General features: G+C 40.6%; 1 protein-coding gene across 2 annotated transcripts in view; it reads left to right on the forward strand.

Annotated features, from left to right (window-relative positions):
• Positions 1-25,375, forward strand: part of MACROD2 (mono-ADP ribosylhydrolase 2) — an 840,242-nt gene that overhangs the window by 564,001 nt on the left and 250,866 nt on the right. For both annotated transcript variants that reach the window (XM_065739549.1, XM_065739548.1), the window contains exon 8: positions 10,463-10,536. In XM_065739549.1, coding sequence (XP_065595621.1) covers positions 10,463-10,536 — 74 coding nt within the window. The remainder of the gene's footprint in view (positions 1-10,462; positions 10,537-25,375) is intronic.

Consider the following 25,375-nt stretch of genomic DNA (forward strand, 5'->3'; position numbering starts at 1 on the left):
TTAAAATATACCATCTTCTATACTATTCCCTGGTGGAGTATCGTCATTAGGAGTTATTTACTCTACACAAAGCAGCACAGATTCGCTCGTGTAATGTTAAAAAAAAAAATCATCACACTGACAACTTGTCAGAATACATGCTGATAATGCTATTTAAAACAAATGTTAATAATACATAAAGTTCGTATCAAGCCTACATTGGATTTGAATTCATTCAATTGGCAGTGACATTAACTAGTTATTTGATTTCCTTTTTGATTGAAGCATGCAAGACTCAGAAAATGCATAATTGTGAATGAAATGCAAATGAGAGATATTAGCAGAAAACATTTTAAAAGAAAAAAAAGCAAACTTGTTTGACAATTATGAAATTAATGAGATTCAGGATATCTTGTTGGTCAACTTGTGTTGTTGGGTGTAAAAGGCATCTGATGATAGAGGCTGACTGTCAGCCAAGAGAAGTGTTGCAATAAGGGGTGCTAACTTAGGTATATGTAATTGAATTAGCACATGAGAGAATGGGATCTTAAAAACAGACAGAAGGTCAGAGAGAGTCAGTGTTTTCCAAGCCCCTTTAGTTGTTGGTTCCATTCTCTTCAGCACGTGAGCACTCGTTTGTCAGTTTTCCTGTTAATCTCATTTCTAAAGCTCTCTAGTTAATTGTTTTTCTCTTTTTGTGATCTGAGGGAAAAAAAAGAAGAAGGGAACATTTTCAGCATAGCATCTGGGAAAGTGTAAAGTAGCTGCTGGCAGTCCCCACGTACTTTTCATTCACTTTAGCAAAGGTGTACAGCTTGATATGAGGTTGTGTTTGGATTGTATTGGCTGGTTGCTAATATGTAGCATAAAATAGTTTGTGCTTTAGCCCTTGCTACGCATTAAGGTATGTTTTTTCACATGGAGCTCGTCTCTAGCTTCTATAGAAATGATACAGCATCTATGGAAAGTAGAAAAAAGGCTTCCTCTAAAAAAATGTATTCAAAAGATGTTAGCGTAATGAGTCTCAAGTCAGACATCCTACATGAGTACTTATTTTAGCAGCGTTTATGTAGTGGATGTTGTAGTCGTTATGAAGTGCCTTAATGCTCATTGAGAAAAAGTAGGTATTAAGCATCAAATAAAAATTACAGCCATCTCCATTCCTCCAAAATGTACTGACATCTTTGAACTCCAGATTATCTGGAAATATTTCAGTTTTGAGCTGCTGTAGATTTCTAGAGTACAGTAGCTGCTGGTGTGTGTGACCCTATAGTATGATTTATTGCTGCCTGAGGCAAGAGTGGGGAAAAAACCACACTGTGAATAATATGCACAAACCAAGAATCAATAATGTATTTGTTAAAAAGGAGTAAACTAAGTAGATAAAATACGCCTCACACAGTGTCTTGCTTTTTCACCCAATCTGCTCTGTAAGTTTTTTTCATATATGTCTTTTGGGGGAAAAAGATAAAAGAACATCTTTGTTTCCCTTTGCTCCAAAAGGAGCTGAGTCTATGTAGTTTCAGCTGATTTTCTTTATGCGCTCTTAGGAAATCTTTGATTTCCCTTGGAGAGGAGATAAGAGCTGTGCTTCAATAGAAATAATGTCAGATTGTTTTGTTTGTTCTTGTGCACGTCTGGCTCTCACTAAGTACTCTGTTGGTTTTAGATAATCCAGCCAGGTCTTTGGGTTGCATCTGTCACAGCAATTGAATGTGGTGGAAGTGATTCAAAGGATAGAGATGGGCTGACAGTGCTGGCTGTTTTCTTTATGGGAGTGCATATTTCTGTCCATTGCCTGTGTATGTTCTACTCCTCTGAAAAAGTTTCTCAGACTTCTTATACTGTCATCTCTTTTCATTTTACTATAGTAGCTTGTCTTCTCCTAGATACGTGTGTATCCCCAAATCCTTGCACTTCAACTCCTGTCACATTGTGATGCTTATTTGCAGTCAAAATATTCAGAACTGACAGCCCTGAAATTCTCTCCCAAACCCCGATCCTTCTTTCGAAAACCAAACCCCATTTTGCAACCTGAGCCGCTGTGCTCTCTCTTTCTCTCTCCTTTCATCCCATCTTGCTGCACCTGGATGCACTTCCCTTGTTGCCATCAGTTCCCACTGCCTGTACAAAGATCCTCTCAGTGATTGAAAAGAGCCGCTCACAGCAATTTCTCTCCCTTCTCCCCTGGCCTAGCCTACAGGCTGGCATGTGCATTAATAGACATCAGGGACCTCTAGCACAGAGAGGCTATCTCATCTTCAGCTGACCCTTCAATAAGAGCTTGCAATCAACTGCAAGATGCATTCCCAATAGGGAGCAGGGCTCTGTGAGGTCCAGGGCTGCATCTTGTTCCTATTGGTGAGCAGCAGATCTCTGGAAACGTAGGCTTCCCTCCAAGTTGAGCAAGTTCCTGGGATAGCATCAGCAAAGGTTAAGCATCGCTGCATTAGACAACATACAGACCATTTGTTTTAGAAAAACTAGAAGCTGCAAATGAGGGTTTATGCTGAATTTTTCATCTTTTTCAAGGCATTTCAGAGGGTAGCATTGGTTCACCACATTTGGTTCAGGCACTGTTATTCAAATTGGTAGGTAGAAATGTTTAACTGTGCTGGAATTGAAACGACGATAAAGCCAATATTCCATTGCTGTTCAATTCAGTGTATGATGGCAGATTTCACAGCTGACTAGTGTGTTGTACTTTGTTTCAAATTACTTTTGCTGTATTATGTTAACACCCACAAAAAAAACCCAACAACTTGGTACATAGGAATAAGGAGAAGATGAAATACTCTCCATTAAGGAGTTCATGTACATTTAGAAACCCATTTCAATTAACATTTCTCTGTGCCACACTTGTTTCTGGAACAGCAATTCTGGATATGGTGTAGAGTGTGTGTTAAGAGGAAGGATGTACTTGAACTCATGAACAGCTGTATACGTGTGCCTAAATGGCTATGCAATTTGCACATACACCCTCGTAGGTAGATTTTATAATTGTGTAAGTACCTCTGCATGTACATCTTTCACTTGCTTTTGCATTATATATACTTTCTCATACCATGTTAGGATGCTGATTGCTGGAGTAGAGAGATTCTTTCCCTTTCAGCACCGTGCTATCATTCTGCGGTTCCCCTGTTATGTTCAGCTTGAAGCCTTAATGTTCCACATGAGCATTTTAAAATATTCTGACAGACAGCAAAGCTCCATCACGTAACTCAGTAAACAGCACAGCTCTGAAGCAGTTAGCTTCTGAGAATGTCTCTGAGTATTGCTTGCTTCATTTTTTTTAAGGACACTTAGAGAATCCATCTATCCATGATGTTGTCCCCTGCAAGACTCCCTAGAAAAGCTGGAAGAAGAATGAAACTTTTTTCCTAATTTTTCCTTTAGTGGAATGCTAGGACTCCTTAATGCAAGCCTCTATCTGTTCAATTGACCTACATAATTATAGTTTGCTTCTACATTCAGCTGATACTTTTATCACCGTTATATGACAAACGCTTTCCTGATGATATCAGAGTAGTAGAGTGTGAAATGGAGCATGGTGTGATAACGTGTGTTTCGGAGAACTAGCAGATGGCCTGTTTTTTTTCCTGCACTGATTTCCTGTAAGTGACCTCTTCATTGGCAGCGTTAAGTCAAGTCCAGGCTTGCACTTGCACAGAAGAGCAGTGGTCAACACAGTGATGAGTATGCACTGGTCATGGTTGCTGGCAAGCTGAGGCTGAGCCAACCCAACAGGAGCTGGTGCATCTCAGCCTGCGGCTTGTCTTGCTTTTGTTGATTTGCATGGAAGTTTCCCCCCAGTGCCAGCCCTCACCTTGGCGGGCTGAACTGAGCCTTGGTTCAGATGACCTGCAGAGCTCCCTGCCAACCCCCACGGTTCTGTGAACCTGTGATCAGTGAGTTACCCAATGCCATTCCAGGGCCCTCAGTCATTTCAGTACTCTACCCGCGTTGTGTCACTGTAGCATAGCAGGGCCATTCTGTTCCTTAAATTCATTGCTATATGCATATTTTGGGGTCCTTTACTAGCCTTCCCCTGCCAGCTGCCTCGTTATCAAATCAGTGGTTGAGTGCAATTGGCAGTGATTCTTCAGGAACTGTATTTATTTTCCTGTTGCTGTGGAATTTATTCAATTGAGGAAAATGAGAAAGCATGCTACTTGCTTGAGAGGAATGGAGCGACATTTCTTCAGAAGAACGCTTTTTATGCATTTTGAAAATGTCTCATTTTCCTTTTTAATTTTATTTATGTGCCAATTTCTTACCGTAGCGTAGTTTAAAATGGATACGGCAAGTCCATGTAGCTGTGTGGAGTAACTGGGGAAACAAAAGTTACTGTATTTTCAGAATACTTAGTTTCACTGTCTTTTGGAGACATAATTTTTTTCACTGTCTTTTGGAGACATAATTTTTGTGTAAACAGCAAATAATAAAGTTTTCTTTGTCTGAATGAGTTCCATGAGGAAAGTAGGTTATTTAAGAGAAGATTCCCAGCTTTCCTCTTTAGCCTTCAACGCAGCCAATTCAAATTGGGGCTGCAGCTGATCCACTTCCTTCTCAGGTTGAGAGTGTCTACAGAAATGATCAAGCTAGCAACTTGTCAGCTTCTTTATCCAGTCATCACATGACTATGGCTATTAAAGAAAAATGAGAACAACAAAAAAAGAAAAGCTCAATAGCAAGGGCAAACTTCTTGGTAGGATAGTACCGTCTGTGCTTCCGGAAAGGCCAGATTTACCATGGTAATAGGAATCAGCTCAGCATGAGTGAATTCATTTTGACTACTATAATACATCTTTGACAAGATGATTATATGGATTTGGTTGCAAGATTATACTCCTGCTAGTTTCACAACTAAAGGACAAGTGAACATATTGAGTAACCCCACCTCAAGCGTGCTGGGCTATGCATCTCATTTGTTTCCTTTTATTGTCATACATTGATGAGGTTGAAGTGTTATGATTACTGTGTTGTCAATAGCAAGTCTTAACCCACATGACCATAATGAAGCTCATTTGCTCACGTCTGCTCTGATTTAGAAAGCATTTTTAGCTGTGATGGCAATATTGAATTTCAGACCATATATTGAATGCTTTTTTTCCTCAACAAACCTGGTGAGTGTTTATTTTCCACGCCATCTAGTGCACGCCATACAGCAAATACTAGATGCATGGTGGAAATACCCCATCATATTGACTGCAAAGGATACGTTTCCACAGTGTCAAGATGTGACCGTTGGGGTACTATTAGGAAAATATTATTAAACATAATTGGCAAATACATGAGCTAAATAATGCAAATTTCTCAGTTTTGACAGTCGTGTTGACTAACCAATGGGCAAAGGTTTGATTTTAGGGCACAAGAGCAATCTTATAAAGCTGTACATCCCTGATAACGTGCACAAACATCCCAGCGTATGTATTGTTTTCCGAGAAAGCATGAGGAACTCTGAAGAGAGAATTAGTGCTGAAATGTTTGTTTTTTTCACGATTTGCTTCAAAATGAAACCATTAAAACTGGCAAATAAGTATATTAAGATTGTGATGAGCTGTTCTCAAGCCACAGAGAAGGGAGCAGATTGAAATGAATAAAAACCTTTCTAGCTTTTAGTTTTTGCCCACAGAAAATATCTTTTTTCCTTTTTTTAACACTGACGCCTGCAGCTACTGGAGTGTTTTTCTGGCTTGACGTTTGCTTGTTAGCATTATAACCTAACAGCTATAATCCGTTCTCATCATCTTCAGCTGTATCATATTAGGAGTTCATTATTTAGTACTTAGGTTTTCTTAATGGACATTTCATGGGGAGGCAGCGTTACCTGTCTGTAAGCTGGACATTTTTAATAACATGCAGTAGGGAATTGAGGACAGTAAAAGAGACAGATAAAGCTACCAGCATCTCTGTACAGTCTGTGAGTCCTTTCAATAGATTTCTATTAATTTTATCTCACAGAATTCTTGTTGCACTGCTATTCATTGCAGAATGTGTAGTATAAGTTTTCCAAATACTACACAGACAAATTAGGCATACAGGAGTAGACATTCACAATAGTGTGAATGCTGCTCCTCTAAATCCCTTCAGCACAAAAGGCTGAGCATTTGTCTTAGTGTGTCTACCAGCAGGGAATTCACCATGTGTTTTCTGAATGTTAATAAAACAGGGGATTTGAATGTTCTTAGCAGTTGTTTTCAAGGGAATAAATAGAAATGTATGGGGGAATTTGGTGTGCATCTCCACACTTTGTCTTCCTCAGTCCCTCTCCACGCTGTGTTTCTCCAAAAGAGCACAATTATTTAATATCAAATGTGTTGCAGTTCTGTAAAATTTTATCACCCTTTCTCTGGGAAGTTATGACCGTGAGAACCTGCATAACATTGCCTTTGTTTCACCAGCTATTTCTCAGGTCAGCATTATCATTTCCAGGAATAAGGTGATAAAGTCCTGGAAGCAGATGCAGAAGCTCATAAGTTAGAAGATCTTTTAAAGCTTTCATAGACAGTCTGTTGGTAACATCTGCCCAAGGACACATGAGAAGCAACGGAGTTCACTTGTGACAGGGTTCAGTTTTTGTTGTTGCTTTGTTGTTTCTGTTGGCAGCATGCTAGTATAGTCATGAAACAGAAAGTTGGGGAATATAAATCTCTTAGCAATATGCAAAGAGGAGGAAAGGGAAATGCTGTTTGGCTGTGTTTGGAGTGATGCCAGTACCCAAGTATGTGTTGAGAGCTAGCAGTCACTTTTCTGTAGGCATGTACAAAGGTGGCTGTCCTGTCTGGTTTGGCACCATGTGACTTCAGCTGTGAAGTAACTGGGCAAAACCATGAGTAATTTTGAGATTTTGGAGTAGCAAGTCATCATGAGCAGCAATGGAGAAGGCTATGCTTTAAGGGAGGGTTCCTGAACTGAGAGGGGCATAGGTGGCAGTGACTGCTCCCTCCAGTGTTTGCCATGACTAGAAGGTTGAAAGTTGGTCCTGGTGACAGATGATGAGCTGTGGTTAACTCACTGCAGTGGGATTCCCCCATGCTGAAAGAGCTTTTCTGGAAGCAAAGTCAGCCTGTGCTGTTCTGCTGATGTAGCAGGCTCTGTTGTCAAAATGTAAGCTTTGCCACTGCTGAACGTAGGAAGCCCAGCCTGTGTTGGAGACCCATGTGTGCTGGTAAGTAGATGCTTCACGTCACACCGATCAGAGATGTACAGCCTCCCAGCCATCCCTTTTTCTATAACCAAAGAAATCCAGTGTAGCCCTTTAGAGGTGCTGCTTGTCTTCACCTTATGGATAATGCTCCTTTGCCTTTTTGTGCCCCTGTCCTTTTCAGTATTCCAGAGGAGCACTCACTGCAGTAACATGGGCCAGTGTCACTCTTATTACTTTACCTGTTTTATCTTTTGTGAAATTGAGCCTTTAGCCAGAATTGTCTGAGCTGCTGCTCCAGGAGTCGGTTAACTGTGAGGCTCCTTGAGCTCATTTCTCTCCAGTAATTTGATTCCCACGTGCTCACTGAGATTGCTTTCTCGCTGAAAGCAAAGTGGGGAGGGCTGCATGCGTGTGTATGGGAGCGGGCCAGAAATGTTACGGCAGACAAATGCAGCTCAGAAATAAATAAATAATAATGCAGAAACATGCCTAAAAAGATCCCATCTCACTTTATCTCCCTTTAACCCAATCCTATAAAACCAAATGTTTTTCCGTTAGAGAATCAGAGAGACAGGGCTTTTTGTGCTGGTGCACAGTGTGGAACAGGAGGCCAAATTCCATCTCGCTTCTCCATAAAGCCAGAAAGGTAATCCTTTCCTTAATTTACCAGAAATTTCTATGAAGCACTGAGTAGATTATTATTTTATTTTTTTGTAGTTGTCTTTGGAAAAGGTTTCTGTAGATTTTAAGATGTTTTCTGAAACGGTACGAAAGATTCAAGGCTTTTTATTTTGATTGCTGTTCTATTATGTTTATTTTATGTTTGTGGTTACTTAAGAGGAATTGAACACCAGTTTTGCAGATAAGCTTCTATTTAAGATTGGCTAGTGCTGCATCAGTTTTCTAGATAATGCACAATTTATTGTGAGGGTAATGATTCTATAAAATTGTTACTGTGTTCTTACAGTTTTGGCCAAATACTCTACTGAAGGGGAGTATATGAACAAGCCTGAGATGTGAATGTTGTTGGAGGAGAACCATTCAGTGCATAAACAATGGCATATTAGTTGTCTGAAATCTGCATTTCTCCCTCTATGTGGTATTCATTTTCTGTCCAGACAGATCTACCAAACGCTTGGTACAGAATTCCTGTATTATAAAGTTATGCTTTCTTAGATAGGATGTAGCTAATTAAGCAGACTGTTTAGAGGTCTGTTGCTTTATATGACCAACATATGTTGTTGTGGTAGCTAGCAGGTCGGCCATGAGCCACCAGTGTGCCCTTGGGGCCAAGAAGGCCAATGGTACCTAGAGATGTGTTAAAAGGAGTGTGGCCATCAGGATGAGGGAGGAGATCCTCTCCCTCTACTCTGCCCAGGTGAGGCCAGAGTACTGTAACCAGTTTTGGGCTTTCCAGTTCAAAACAGACAAGAATCTCCTAGAAAGAGTGCAGTGAAGGTTGATGAAGGTCCTGGAGCATCTCCCTTGTGAAGAAAGGCTGAGAGACCTGGGTGCATTCAGCCTGAGGAAAAGAAGATGGGGGTGGGGGGAGTATCTGATTCATGTTTATAAACATCTAAATGGAGATGGGAGGTAAATGGATGAGGCCAGATCTATTCTTGGTGGTGTATAGCGATAGGATAAGGAGCAGTGGCTTCAAATTTGAACATAGGAAGTTCTATATGAACATGTGGAAGAACTTGTATACGATAAAGGGTGTCAGAATGCTGGAACAGACAACCCGGGGAGGTGGTGGAGTCTCCTCCTTTAGAGATACTTCAGACCTGTCAGGACACCTACCTGTGTGAGGGAACTGCTTTAGCAGGGGGTTGGACTCCAAGATCCCTTCCAACAGGTCCCTTCCAGCCCCTGTGGTTCTGTGTCTCTGTGATTCTGTGAAATGAAACCATTGAATTTTCTGCTTCTTGCTCTGTTAGCGTTCATTAGTTTGTGTCATTGGTCATTTGCCTTGATTATATCAGCAGTGTTATTAAATGTCATATGAGCGTGTGTTCACAGCAGTGGTGGATGTATCCACAGTAACAGTTGTAGGATCTTGGCTAATTTATCATCTTGGACCAAGAAAAAGAGAAATGCATCTATGTTTTATGGAGAAACGTGCAGAAAGGAAGTGAATGCCACCCAAACAGTGCCTGTTCTACCCAGCTTCTTGGATAGCTGTCCTTTGTCTCTTGAAAACAGTGCTGATGGAAAAAATCCTTACAAACAAGTCCAGTTATGGGGAGTGATGCTTTGGGGTCATGAGTCAAGGGGGCCAGAGAGATTTTGTTTGTTTTTCAATCTAGCACTGCTTAAGATCCACAAAGAGTTGAAGATACAGGTTCTAATGTCAAAAAGCCAGGCCTTTTTGCAGCATCTGTGCTTCAGCTTATGGCGTGAGGGTGATGTATGATGTAAAAAATGCTGTATGCATGCAGCTGTGTGCCAGATTTCATGCCTGTTTCTGTCTAGCCTCTTTGCTCCACTTGCATGCGGTGCCTGCAGCCCCACCTCTTCAAAGGCTGTTCTATTAATCTAACCTACTGAAGGCTATTCATACAGCTTATGGGTTTTTATATTTAAATCCTTACAGAAATGATTTGCTGCCCTCAAGTTAGGATTTTAAAGGAAAATTAAATTAAGGCTGCCTAAGTAATGAAAGCATCCTTAGATTTGATGGATAGAGACCATCAAAGCAAAAAGTCTGTATCCCTGGAAAGATTTCTGATATTGTTTAGTACTGGGGGGAGTTGTTATTGCTAGTATATCATGCAGTTTCAGGCCTTAAAGTTGTATGCTTACGCTTCATGAATTCTTTTGATTTCCAAAGTTGATTGTTATGTTTTAGGTCATAAATTAAGAGATTTCTATCTCAAGCATTTTTATCTTTATGAGACCTGTGGCACTGGGATCATATAGTTGTATAGTTTTGGTGACAGATGGATTAAAGAAAGAAAGAGCTTTGCTGTGAGATGTAAGCCTAGCATTTGTTACTGTGATATATGTTATATTGTTGCCTGCCTAGTATGACACATGTATAAATCTCTATTGTTTCTGCTGTTCTGGAGCTGCTCAGTTATCCTAACCAGAGCTAAAAACAAACAATCAAATAAAAATACTAATAGAATATCACGGACCATATTTTCAGTTTCTTTACCTAGGAAAAGAATAAAAAAAGTCTCATAAAAAAATTTAAAACCAATCTTTAAAATAGAGTGGAGACCAAATGTAATTCCAAACCTAGACCGGAGAAGGGGGGGAACAGAATCCATTTTCCTAAGGGTGGCAAAAAATGTGTACCTTCAGTTCATTTCTCATTTCTTCTGTCTTTAGGGTTTCCAAATGAGCCTGCCGCTGACATCGCCCTTACCACGATTAAGGAATGGTTAAGCAAGAATCACAATGAGGTATGGAATGAAATGTACATTTCCCTGATTTTTTTTCTTATTTTAAGATTATGGACTTTGATTCTGAAACTGTGGCAAGAGTAAACATCAGCTTTAGCCTTGAACTGAATGTTTAGTCTGAAACAAATGAAATCAGGCTGAGACAATATGGCAGAGGGTAAGACTGTTATATTTAAAATCTACACTGTAGTTAAAGGGAAATACCTTTGTTTGAAACTACATTCTGTGTTTCCTATGCATTGGACTCTTTCCTGGCAAAGTAAAAGTCTATTCTCTCTCTGAGGTGTTTCTGAGCGTCAGAGTTTTCATCTAATAATGAGGAGATTCTTGCAAAGGAAATGTGTGTAATAGCTGTCAGTGGAAACAGTCACCAAAGGTCACTGGTGCTTAGGGATAACTTTACAGACCCTATGACACTTTAAAGACCCTATGACATTATTTTCTATTTCTATTAATTTTTGGCTTGCTTGTAGTTAAGTGTTCATTTTCCCTGGACCTCTCAGTAAACATGTGATGCAACAGTGGATTTTTAACAGCACCGGTCTTCTTCCGGTGACAACATGATGGTGATTATTTTTATGAGACAAAATGCTTTCAACAGCGTGATCTCCATATCTTTCCCTTTCTAGTTTTTGTCTTTCTCTGGTTTTTGTTGTTAGCGGACTGATAGTTCCTAGTGTTGAATTCGAGAAATGCGACGAAGAAACAAAGAAGTGACAGACCAAATAAAATAATCATGATATCTTGAACTGAAGATATGCCTGCTTGCTATTAATGACAGTCAGCAGATCTCAGACAGCTCAAGTTGTTCAGTATTTTTGTCTGAAAATATTTAACAAAATGCAAAAGGGAGAAGAAAATAGATAAGGGGGTGTAATTAGTGGTATATTTCCATTATCTGTGTGTTTTGCAGAGCAAGCAGTACTGCTAAGAGATTCTGACAATTGACAGTAGGAAATTAGTACCTTTTTGGTTTGGTGTTGTTACATTTTATTTATTTATTTTCCTTAACCAATGCATAACTGAGAGGAAATAGTGTGTTGAGATTTCAATGGTAAACTGAGATTTTCCAAACTTGAATGCCAAAAGGTACACCCAGGAATGTGAGTGCTTGAACAACATATCTTTGATGTTCCGAGGGAGCACTTTGTAGCTTTCCATGAGTTAAATATTTGAGCAATGGAGCAGTTTTGAATGTCCAGTCTTTGGTAAAGCTTTCTGTTACGTTATCATAATTCAGTTGCATTTTTACCATGCGGTTTAAAAGTAGACTAAAACTGTTCTCTTTACTCTCTTCTATTTGGAGAACTGAATGTGTTATATAAACACCCCTTAATTACTTTTTTTCTTAGTGTTATTGCAAGAAACTTGGCTTCATTTGATAGGCTGCCTATCAAGTGTGTAGAAGCTTTCTTGATGAAAGCTCTTTTCTGGAGTATTTTGCTCTATGATTCAGCCGTTGCTTCTCAGCTGTAACATGACTTCAGCTTTCATTGTAGACTTTGAGTCTTCCCTTTTTCTATTTCTGCCTTGACTTGGCCTAGAAACCCACATACACACTACGTGTTCCCTCTTTCTTTGAGTCATTATGCTGCTTCCACATTTGTCTGGTTCTCTTCATAAACTTCAGGTGAGTTCCTCCCTTGGTTTTCAGGAAGATTCCATGTCTGTCTTGGAAGCAGACTTAAGGCTCATAGCACATAGCGACTGAAATGGCAGTGTTTGTTGTTTTTGAGTCTTACTGAGCTGTAGGCACTTCTTGCAAAGAAAACAAAATTCCATTGCATTTGTGGCCTGCACAGATTAATGTAAACAGTGAACACTGAATAAGCATTTCTCCTTTCTTGCTGTATTGTATTCCCTTCTGTTTCCTTGGTTTTCTTGGCTGTCTACCTTTAAACATCCTTACTCCACACAAACTCAAATTTCATCCGAGTTCTATCTGAATGAATATCTAGAGTTTATGGTGTTTGTACAGTGGGAAGAAGCCTTGTTTTGCACGTCAGAAGTAGATCAGCAGCAAAATTAAAACACTTAGCAGTTGTATTGAAGACAGTGGTATCTTGTGCAGTGAAGGGGATCTTTGAGGAGCATACAGTTGTCGCATTATTGTTTAACGCTTGCAGCATGATGGGTATAATTCTGCTGGATTAAATGAATTGGTATAGCACAACACTACATGTGAATCAGATCCATTGCCTTGGATGAGCTCTGGGGCATTGGATATTACACATCACCCAAACGTTCCCCTCGAGTAGCTCATTGTACAGCAGCTGCAGTGACAGGGTCTATTTACATCTCAGCAGTATAGCCTGCTCTTACTGCAGGTACTATGCCATATAGACCCCCCTATAAGTTTTTGTCATAGAGCAGCTCCCTCTATACCCAACGAAAATTTAAATTCGCTTGTTCTGGGCCAGGAGCAAAACCTTGAACGATTTGCCACGAGGTCATCTTTTCAGAGGGCTGCCCTTGTTTTAGTCGTGTAATGTCTGGCCAGAACTGTTCACCTGACGCTGGCTGTGCTGTCAGAACAGGTCAGTCTGTCCTGCTAACAGCCTCGCCTGAGTAAGAGGCCTTCTGTATTTGGTGGTGCTGGAGTTCAGTGAATCATCTCCTTCCTTTTGTTCCTTCCTGAGCAATCTTTAACTGAAAAACCCTGTCTGTGTTCTGCTCCTTCAGTCCCAAAGATGTTTGGCAGCCACTTTTTGCCTTGCTCATGTCTCGTACTGGTTGTCCTGACCAACATCTCTATCTCTGCGTGTAATTGAATTGGTTGGATTCGTGAAGTTTTAGTTCAAAGCTGAGGCCAAAAGGAGAGTCTGCTCACTATGAAATGTGCCTACCTGACAAAACCACGTAGGTAAATAAGATGGAAACCTAACAGAATACTGCAGTCTTCTGTTGCACTGTATGGCAGTAATGTCTTATCTCCCTTCCTGCATCCCAGGAAACCATTGCAAATCTGAGAAATATGAGGCAGTATTGTTGCTTTCTCCTCTTCACTTCCACGTAGTACTTTCTCTGCTTTGATGCTGTAACGAGGATTTTACCCAATCTGATATTCATTCAAAATATAAATAGATCTATGTGCATTCCTCAGTCTTCCTGAGGCCTTGGAAATCTAACCTAAGTGACTTCATTCTTGCGAGCTGTGTTAGCATCCTAGGAACTTCTCTGTCATAGTATTTACAAGAAAAGTGATTTGCATTTAATGAAAGGTTTTCTCATCCAAGTCCATTGTTGTGCTTGACCCCTCAGGTGTTTGCATAGAAACTTATTAGCATGCTTAACTTCGATGCGGCTCAGATGAATGCCTCATTACCATGCAAATGAAGTTAGCTGCTGTCTGAGGTTAATTGTTACAAAGCGAGGGAGAGAGGGATCTATTGTAATGGACTGGATGCCAACTGGCAGCTCGGCGGGGCAGCAGCCTGCCTCAAACTTAACTACACAACGTCCACGAGGGAAAACAATAGGATTGGAGGTAATGGTTAGTTCTTAGTTGTTTGTAACAAGGGGCACTGTTCTGATCTTGAAATGCAACTCTAAGTCAAACTAATTTCTGGCCGTGTTTTACACCAAGGTCTGCTGACTTGCAGCCAGAGGGCAAATCTAGTTTAGAAGCTGGTAAATGGTGTTATACTGTAAGCATAGAAATCCCTTGGAGCGGGCTGAAAAAATGGCAACAGTCAGCAGTACCGGGTTAATTTACTGCAGACCACCTCGGCTATCTCCTTAGCAAACTGCATTTTCACATTTCACAAAGTGCTCTAAAGGTTTAATAGAATTCTTCAGAGCACAAAATAGAATTGATTCCTATCCTTTAGGAAATTATACACTGGGATTCATTTAAAAAATGCACGTTAAGCTCTTTGAACAGTTTGAGTGTTTCTTTTTGGGATGATTTGGCAAGCTTCGAGGGAACTGCCACTTGACTTTTAATGTGTATCACAAAGGAAATGTGACACCCTGAAATACTTGACCCCCTACATTTTTCAGAGTGATGGTGGGGCTGTGCTTGTGTTTCTCGTGGCAGATACCTTTGCATATTTGTGATGTCAGGGATTGTTATTTTCCCGTGCTTCAGGATCACGCTGCGTGTCTCAAAAGGCTGAAAAATAAAAAATGCTCAGTGTGGGCCTTGCCTTATGTCACTGACATGAAAAGCCTCAGGACCTTTTCGCTGCTCAAGAAAAGACTTTAATTTAACAGCACATTTAGCTCGAAGTATTGTTCTTTCTCTTGCACAGTATCTCACCACATTTATTATGTGCCTCAGTAGAACAACAGCCAGGAAAGTGCGATTGCAATATGTGTTCCTGTGAAATAACTGATGCAGATTAAAAGCACATAGATGGAAAATAAATCAGCACATTCCTGAATCCTTTTCATTAGAATCACTATTGAAAAGAGACTTTTTCGTACATTGCCTAAAGTACAGGAGATATGAGATTTAAGTCTGTGTGCTTTAGCAAGTAGTTACACATCATTTTACTGTTCTTTCTCCCCCCTCCAAAAAAAAAAAATAAAATAAATTGTACATTACCAGCATAACATGGTAAGATTAACTGTTTTCAGTGACATAGGCAGGACCAGAAGTGCTGTATTCCTCAGGACATTTTAAGTAGGAAACACCTGGTTTCTCAAGTTAAGCTCCTCACAGTAGAGATCCCCTGCACCTGTGCTCTATTTTGTACTGTGCTTCATCCAAGTCACGGTGGTACTTTCCACTGCTGAGAAAGTCAAAGTAAAATTACCTTTCCTGTGCACTGATTACCTTATGTACAAGCACTTGGTTTTGTGTTATGAGACCAAGGAGGAGAGCTGGGAAAACATTCCCTACGCTGGGACCCACGGAGTTCTCTGTGTCCTGACAGAGCTCTTCACTGTGATGCTGCAGCGAGCGTGGTTGGGCAGGTTTAAAGCTGAACAGTGAGGGAGAAGCTTCCCCAGATGTGAGATTCAGCTGGGTGGCCCAGTGGGCATTAATCCAGCCATGCCATGTGTTGGCCACCCAGCCCAAGCCTGCTTTGAGGCATCTCTGCTCTAAGAGTTATTGTTGCAGAAATAAAAACAGGACTGGTGTTAGGTGCCTGAGGGGGAGGCAGGGCAGCTGTGCAGGATAGCAGGTGTGGGGCAGAACCTATGGGAGTGCTACTGGCTTCCTAGGTAAAATCTGTGTGCCAGACAGGTTATCCTGAGCACTTAAAATGGTGCAGGGTACCAACTAGCATCCATTTTGAGAGAGGTAGATGTTGCTTTGGTGAGCCTCTGTCTGGAAGGGCAGAGTAGAAGGAGTTGCCGCTGCTCTGTATTGCCAAAAGCAGGATAGCTTGGCTAAAAGTTTGGGTTTTTTTCTGTTTCGTTTTAATGACCTAATACAAGCAGTTCCCCCTAAGACAGTATTACCTTCTGTTTGGGGTGGCTAGTTTTCATGCTTAGTTTTACAGTTGTCAAATAAAAAGCATGTGTGATTTTGAGAAATAAAGCTAGTAGGCATATATATTTATGCCTAAGGTGATGTCTTTTGTGACAAGTTTGGGCCTGTGGTGATGTGTGTTTATTTTAAAATATATTTATTACTTAGAATTAAAGCTCTGAAAATATGAGCTTCTGCTGAAGCATCCTCAAGGACAGTGAGGGTGCCAATAATTCAGGTGGCTATTTTGGTAGCTCTGAGATGCCAGTATCATTTGATTAACATAATCTTTCTCCCTCCCCAACACCATTCTCTTGGGTAGGTTAAAAAATGATCTCCTTTCTATTTCTACATTCTAATTAGGTGGTAATCATATGCTGCTCTGATGGAAATGAAAATCAGCCATCATGCCACTGTCATCTAGCTGAAGTCGAGAAAAAAAATGCTTTTCAACTTGTACAAAATTAAAATGATTTACGCGCTCTGTGTGGCTGCTCTCTCACTGGGCTCAAAGAGATTCTGTGCTGTCCTCAAAGACCAAACCTAACTATCATCCCAACAGGCAAGTCATTTTCTGAAATGATAAGTAAGCTGCCAAGGCAGTGATGCTTTCTTATATGTTCTTCGGACTGCTACTCAGGTGGAAGGCTGATAAAGCAAAGCACACAAAGGCCGCATTCATTATACACGGTACTTTATTAAACTTAAAAAGCTTTTGTTATTTTTGATGAAGCAATTGAGGAAAGGCAGGAAGGCATTCCTCTGGAAAAAAAACATTTTAGAGCTTGTGATTGCAATGGTTGTTCCACATGAACTGACTCTGCCACTCACTTGCCGACAGGAAGGGACTAAGGTGAGAAACAGATCTTCCTATCATCCCTTCCTCACCCAAATTGTAGAGGAAGTCTATGCATCCTAGAGATATCTTTAATTGATATATGTTTCTAAAGATTTATATACCTTTACTGTACTATGTAATGACTTCTGTGACTATTACAGCTAATTAGTGCCACTAATACAGGACAGGTCTCTGCAAGGCTTCTTTTGTGTTTACACTAGTTAACCATCTAAGAAATCATATTTTCCAAAACATTTGTTCTCTTTATCCTTACAGTGGTAATAACAAGAAACTGAGTAGCTAGAAATGTCTGTAAGAATGCAGGTAAATTAGCAAAAATATCTGCAGAATGGGATTGAGTTCTCATCTTTTTTCTTTGATTTCTGAATATTTCTGAATATTCTGAGGGATCTGAATACTCTTGTGAGGACATTTAAGAAGCTTTTTTGAAAGATTTTTTTTCCTTTCCTGTTACTTCTTGTGTGACAAATACATCATAATAACCTTGTTTTAGTGTAGGCTTTCAGCCAGAAATCCCAGTAATTCTAACAGACTTGTCAATATAGAAGAGGTCCGGCCTGTACTGTGCCAAGATTTAGTCCTTGTTACTACCTTTTATCATGCAGTCATAGAATATCCCCAGTTGGAAGGATTCCGCAAGGACCATCAAGCCTAAGTCCTGGCCCCACACGGTAACATCCAAACCTTGTGTCTGAGAGCGGCATCAGATTAAGAGAAAGGGCAGGAAGGTCAGTTTGCCTTTGGCTCTGGGGAGCATTGCCAGAAGGGCTCCCGTATCGAGTCTCTGCAGAGGTCCTCTCATGAGGACAGGCATGAGCAGCAGCACTTGAACCAGTGTAAGGTCGTTTTCACCTGATCTCAGCACATGGTTACGTGGGGCAGGGAGCAGAGCTCCGCACCTCCCATCCCACATCACGTGCCCTCCATTTGGGGTTTCTTTTGGCTGCAAAGCTTTCAGTGCTCTGAGGTGAAGATGGGAAGCATCTGGCCCTGTGATCTGAGCCCCCCTCCATGTCCCAGAGGCACTGCCACCCCACAGCCCAGTGTGTGCTGGAGGCAGGTGGTTGGGACCAGCTGCCAGCCATGCTGCTGTCCACGTGGCACAGCATGTCCCTGAGCGGATCCACTCTGCTGGCATGGGCAGCACCTGGCTGCACCAGCCAAGGGCACATGCTTTGTTCCACTGACACTTTGCAGGCATCCTAGGGAGCGTATGATGTCTGCTACTCAGTGTTCAAGTGCTGGTTGGCTTCTGGAAAGCTGCCGCTTCTGTTTGATTTAAACTCAGTCTCCCTGCCTACAACATTGTCGAATCAGAATGTGCAGTATGGCATGGGAGGGTGAAATGAATTACAAAATTGTATTAGGCAATTCTTAGGGGTGCAACCATCAGGCCATCTGCAAGGGGAAAACTGAAACAAGCTAGCTACCTATAAAGGGAATTCTTTTTAAGTTTTGTTCTGTCTTCTCATCTAAGATTTAATCTGGCCGATGCCCCCATCATCTCTCAGTGTGGTGTTCCTATCAACAGCAGCCTACAATCAAATCTATGAGGAACTGAACCGACATGGGTCCTTGTAGCCAGGGTGCATTCCCTGTGAGGAAAAAAAAAAATGAGTTTCTTGCTGCCAGACTACAGCATCTTGACACAGCGTTCGAGATATATGATTCTGACATTTAATAGGTTAGGTGATATTGGCCATATACTTCATAGGTCTCGTATCACACTGTATTCCTGAGAAGGTGAAAAATGGGTCTGCCTGCTGTATATGAAATGACAAAACAAATGAGAAGAGCGCTGTGGATGTGGGGAGCATTGAAAATGGGAACGTGTTCACACGTGGGAATGACTAACAGGCTTCCAAGATTAAATACTTGTTAGTTAATCCAGAGCAATTTGTTTAAATCCCAAAGTGGGCGCAGTTTAAGGATGTGTACTGCCTGCATACTTAGACTTCAGGTCAGATTAGTTGACTCTTCTACATTGGAGAAGAAATGGTGAGTAATTATTCTTAAGGTGAGCTGTGGTATTCCTGCCTTTGGTAGCAGTGGGATGTACACGGTGCTTCCTGAGAAAAGCTTTTGAACAAAGGCAGCAAAAAGGCCCTCACTCAGGTTCTCACCTCGCTCCTAACCTGATCTGTCATGAGATAAGTGTGGAGATTCCTTTGTACTGCCGTAGGCTGTTTACCAACTAAATCTAAATTGAGTTCATTTATTTTCTTCTTTTAAATAAAATGCTTCGGGACTTGTAAAATAAACATAGGATGACTAGTGGTTAAGGTCACCAATACTGCTTAGAATTAAATCACAATTAAGTAGGTTAAAGAGCTTCTTAATTGTACAGTTGAATTGGAAGTCACTGTGACAGAGCACAGATGTGACTGGTAGCTATGCCTTCTAAATAACCATGTTGTATTTGATTGCAACCCTCAAATATTCCCTCTCTCTTCATCCTGAACCAGCGGCACCAAACTTTTTATGTTCGCCTCATCTTTGCTATTAAAAACACCATATGCTAATATGCTGCTGTACTCTTCAGTACTGTAGTCAGAAATAATGTCTGAGAACAGCAGCTACCTGTTCATCCTCTGGTCAATCAATATGCAAGGAATCCGGGGGGTAGGTGTGTTTCTGCAAGAAGGTATGGTGTTTCATGAGCCGATCTTGGAGCGTACCAGGTTGGACAAGGTGTGAGGAGGGCTTTTCAGGTTCTGCATTCTTTCCTGTCGTCTTCCTTCCAGCCTTTCCATGCACTTACCAGAGGCTGCTGTTGGAGCCTCAGTCCAAATGCGTCCTCAGATTGAGGGAAGGGTTTTATGTGTAACTTTCAACCTCTTCTGCTGGAAATCTCACCTTTCATTTGAAGTCCCTTTGGGTTTTGTAAGTCAAAAGGTTAAAAATCCTTAGCCATCTAACTGTGCCTTTCATGATCTTACTCGTCGGTTGAGATGTTAACGTGTAGCTGTTGCTTTATTCCCAAAGAACAGCATATTTGATTAATTTCATTAATTCTTTTTCATTTTCCCTTGTTTTGCAAGACTGCTTGTCAAATATTTTTTCTATGCGTGGAAGAAGTCTTTGAACTTAGATTGCTGCTTACTGTTTTGAAGTGAATACACAAAACTTATCATACGACACTTTGAATCCTCTGAACTGAATCTTAGAACCTGTTAGATGATAACCTCTTTCCTCTGGATATTTAAACAAACATCTTCCTTTGGGAATGCATACGCTTAATATATGACCTGTCTGATGATAACCTCATGATGGGGAAATATTTCAAAAGGCAGACTAGAAATTGAATGCTTTAGTCCTACTGACTTTCACTGTGACTGTGTTGCCACAGTGCTCTGTGTCCCCTGTTAAAATTTCTCCCTGTAGACATGATATTAAGTTCATTAAATACTTACAAAGCAAATATATTTCCCTTCAGACATTCAAGGCACAACTGTCCTTGATTTTCTTTTTGAATTACATGTGCATCGATATAGCTTAGAGATACAATGAGTGCAAAATCTAATTAACATACATACTTATGTTTGTAGAATGCCCTAGGCATTCTTTTTTTTTTTCTCCAGAGTGATTTTTATGGGGTGTAGCATAAGAGAATAAAATCTCATTATAATACAGGTTGCTTATGTGAGAATGCTCTTAGGATGGGGTCCAACTCTGCATGGGAATATGGAAGCCACCTGTCACACTGTTGGTGACTGAAGGCCCCATTAGCAAGGTGGAGATGTGGATGTAAGAAACGACAATATCACAGAAGATCAAAGATGCTTGTAATTCAAAGCTCTGAGTGTAAAACCAGGGGGTAAGCTTCTGTAGACTAACACTAGTCCTCAAAGCTCTCCTAAATTTTGGCAGAAAGAATTTTTGCAGCACGGTTGCTAATGAGGAAGGGCAGGAGTTCGAGTCTTTAATGATGGCAGTGTTAGCATTTGTGAGAGGAGGTAGATGAAAAGAATGAATTGGCTCCCATGTTGAAAGTGCAAGTATTTACAGAAATAATAGTTACATATTCACCGGTACTGGTGTTGTTGTGAGCATGGTGTTTCAGATTCTGCAGGGCTCGGAGACAGAGATGTATCTGAGGGATAATCCCATCATATGCAATTTATAGCTGTGGTATTGCAGAAATAAATCTTCCTTGTATGATGCCTCCGAACAGTAGATGCTGAGAGAGACATAAGAAGCAAAGATTTTTGGAAATGGTTAGAGAACAAAAAGTCCTCTGCAGACAGATAATAACAAGCATATATAATGCTTCAGTGCTTGATGGCACAATGAACTGGCATTTCCAAGTAAGCGTTCGGTAACAGATCGTTGTTTGCAATTTCTGGTTGCTTTCTGGGCTTTATGTGGGAAAAGAAGGGTCCTGCTGTGGTCCAAATAGCTAGGTCTGGCTAGGGAGGGCAGGTGCCTAGCAGCAGCCAGCCATGAGCAGTGCATCTGTGTTTTGCCTCTGGTAAAATCTGGCAGTAGGCAGGAGCAAGGTAGGCTGACACGTAATTTACCTGGAGTGTAAAGTACTGAGAAGCTGTTTGATTGGGTTTCTTAGTTCCTGGGTAGCCTAGTTGAAAGGGAAAGCTGAAACACACCTTGAAAGCTCAACATTAGCTACTGGTTTTTCTGAGGCTGGCTGATGGAAGAAGTTGATTTTGGATGCCCTATATATCTAGAGCAGCTTCATAGGCTAGAAGTGAACTCTTAATGTGAGCATCTGGCAGGTTCAGTGCTTCTGGCTCTCCCCTCATTTGTACTGTCTTCCCCTTTGCAAGTTTTCCCTTTCAGGCTTTTTCTGTTCTGCCCCATGTGTGAGTGGAACTTGTCTCTTTGTATTCTGCTCTATTGGCTGGGCATTTGACTAAGGATTTTGGATGAGGAGAGAAGAAACAAAGTGTACCTCTGCTCTGGGCCTATCTTGTGTTGCAGCTGTTGTTTTTAGGTAGAGATTTCAAGTCCAGCTGCTCCTTCCTGGCCCTGTGGGAAGTGGCAGGTTGAATCAATTATTTGACATGCACATTCTCCGTTGGCAGGATTCTCAAGAGCCTTATAATGGCACAAATGATGTTACTTGCTAGTGCGAAAGAAAGTTACAATTGGATATAGCAATTAATATGCAATTAGGAAGGCATTCTTTTCTTTCCAAGTATTTTTTTTCCAGTTATTTTTAGATTTGAATCGACTGAATAGTTGAAGGATTCCTTTTGGAAAGAGGGAAGGGGGTAGTATTTTTCCTGTATTAGCTTTGGTTTGTTTGTTCCTCCTGTGGGGGACACCAAAAAGCACAGACAGCTGTTCCTTAAAGTAGAATTGGACATGAAATGCTATCAAGTGACTGATTTTCTATGAACTGTGATGCATCAGTCCTCTGTTTTAAGCATACATTGTTACATGCAGCCTTACTGCTTGAACCTGCATTTGTTTAGAAGAGCAATGGCATTTGAACTTAATTACAGTGTATCTGCTAGCAGGCTGGGTGGAGTTGGTCAGGGGCTTTCACCTTGGCTATCTGTATCACCTGGGCTGTGTCTGAGATACTGATGTGCGAGCAAAGAAGGCTCTATCTTTTTTATACTAGTCTGAGTTGTTGCATCCCAGCTTCAGATTAGATTAATCATCACCCATGTGAGTATTTCTGGACGTTGCTATTTAGAGCCGTTGTTTTTGTTTTTTTTTTTTCCACGTAACTTTCTCCCAGCTGGTTTGGAAAGGTGGCATTAGAAATGGTTTGTGGTTAATGGAAATATTTCAGAATGCAAAGCCTCATGTAGTGTATAGTTTATAAAGCTTCACTGAATGAAGATGTATATGACAGGTACACAGTTTTGCTGACTAGGTGACCTCTGTGGACTCTTGCTAAAAGAGGTCAAGTTGGATCTGTGAACTTACAACCACAACTGAACTAATTAACATGGTAGGAAAAGGTTAGGACATGCTACAGCTATTCGTAGAACTGGGTCATGATTTCTTATTCAGTTAGTCTTCAAGCATGTTGCCACACCATGGTGCTTCCTATGAATAATGAAGATATTTTGGAGAAATCATACGAGCAGCTGGTTGACTGTAGTTAATTGACATATTATTACATTCTAGCACATTCTGTCAGGGACTGCTGTGAATGGCTTAGAGGCTTTTAGAGAGAAATAAAGCAGAGATAACCAAAGAGAATTTATTTTAATTTGAAGAGTTCTGCAACATTTCATACCCTGATAATAGAAGGGAGTTGTCTAAAATACGTAGAGAATTTGGGGTTAAGAAATACTGGTCTTAATGAATTTGGTCTGTGTGGATGGCACATAAGCTTCTGTAGAAGTCAAGCAGTGCACCAAGCCCTGGAGTGTTTTAAAATCTGAGGGAGTGAATGACACAAATCCATTTACTTACGGATTTAATCCAGGCTGCTTTGTCAAAAATTGGAATAATGAATTGACAAGGAGTTTAAGAAATGAACCATGTATGTAATGGAGGCATGCTAATTACTGTCTTTTTTCCCCCCAAGGTTAACACAGTTTAAAATGAATGAATCTTTGTTTTTAAAATGAGGACTAAATAAGAGAGCCTGCAGGAAGAGGGGTGGAGGGTTACTTCTTAAGAGAACAGTTTTGTGAAATGAGATTAGTAATGGGATAGCAAGCCTTTCACCTCCAGGTCACCAATGCAAATCCAAACCATTCTCTTCATATCTGAGAGCTTTTCAGCTTTTGCAGTAGCCCAACCTCTGTATGAGGAGATGGAGAACTTGATTTGGGCCCCTGTCGCAACCGATGCAACTCTAACTGGACTGATTGATATTACACATTTAAAGAGTGTGATCCTGCAGTTGCATTACTCAGCTGGAGATTTGGCTTTTCTTCCCAGTGTAGCTGGGATTAGGCACAAAATAGAAAATGACAGCCTCCAGTGCTGATAGTTTCAAATGTTCGTAGATGTACAAAGGAATTTCTTCTTAGATGTGCTTATGGAAGGAAATGGAAAGCAAGAACTTCAAAGAAACTGAACTATTTGATCACGGAACATTTTATTGTGCAGTTAATTACGTAAAATAGGCTGAGCTGAGATAGAGCTCTTAGTGATTTTTTGCTGTGTGCATAATTAGATCTACTGAGCTGTTTCCTCAGCTAGTGTCAGCCTGCTTAGCTTTCTTTAAGTCAATTTGTATCAGCTGAGTAGCGAGAACCTCGTCTTTAAGGAACCGTTGACTGTTTATTATCCCACAGGAACATACAACAACCTCTGTCCCCTAAGGAAATTCAGGCCAGGATGTATAGAGTAAGAACCATAGCACTGCCTTCATTTTTTCTAAAGTGCAGATGGGATAATCTCAACCTCCAGCACCTCTGCTTGAAGCTTATTGGAATCTATAGCGAGAGGATAGAGAGGTAAAGAGCTACCATGATGTTTTGGGGATGTATGCTCATTTTGGTGGAGAAGAAAATTGTGATGGGGGATATTGATCTTTGTAAGCTGTGATCAGGAGGCAAAAATAGCAGGCATGAAGAAATTTCAGGTCAGAAAAGAACACTGAACTGAGCTCTAGGAAAGCACTTATCATCAACTAACGTAGGGACAAAATAGTGAATGAAGTACTTGTAACAGTGGCTGGTAATGAACAGCTAATGTACAGTAACAGTGCTCTGGTCATATTTTCCGTTCTTTCAGAAGTGTTTTCTGTTTGAACAATAGAGAAAATGCCTGTGTGCAAGCTTCCAGATTATGGTTTTAGAAGATATCACTGAAAGCAATGACCTTCCAATGGTGAAAGGATTCAAGTTTGAAGCCAGTGGTGCTCTGATGCCTTCCACAGCTGACTATGCAAGGATCCTAAAAGAGTAAATATTGTTAATCAAATGGTTTAAATTCAGTGACTGTTTTGAATCATGCTGGAGGCATTCGTGGATATTTTCAGTAGTCTGTAGGCCTTGAAATGCCCAGTTTCTTACTTATTGCTTATATGTTTGATTCTGACAGAAAACAGAATTGATGAAAATGTTAAAAAATATTTTAGAGAATGCTGAATTATTAGGAGCAAAAGACCTGTTTCATTGCCTTGAAACCAACATGGGTGTCCTGTCTTAGGCCTGAATTCAAGAAACACACACTTCTCTCAGCCGAGGGGCCTGACTTTGCCATCAGTATACACACTGTAGTATTTGTGTAGTATTTGCGCCCAGTGAGCTGTGTGGGGAGGTTAATGGAGTCATAAATTATGACTATGTTTATTTTCTCCATTCACATTGAAAAAAAGTGCCATTTCTTAAGACTTAAGTGTTCATCTTGTTGTTTACTTTTAAATACTGATGCTTTTTGATAATCTCAGAATAGTCCGGTAGTCGTGAGAATTGTATTTTTATGCACAGGCTGGAAATAGGTTGTACAACTTCTGGGATAATTTAATTTCACTTTCATAATGATGTATATGGTTTCTGCAGTATCCTGCATTCCTCTGTGGTATGAATGCAGTTGAGTTTAAAAGTTTGTGATACACCTCGTGATTAATGAAGTAACAGCCATTTACCTCAGATCTTATTCTGCTTAGAAGAGATGGTTTG

The sequence above is a fragment of the Cyrtonyx montezumae genome, unplaced genomic scaffold (assembly GCF_038088225.1).
Source record: "Cyrtonyx montezumae isolate F1298 unplaced genomic scaffold, pur_monq_1.0 scaffold_24, whole genome shotgun sequence".
Lineage (NCBI taxonomy): Eukaryota > Metazoa > Chordata > Aves > Galliformes > Odontophoridae > Cyrtonyx > Cyrtonyx montezumae.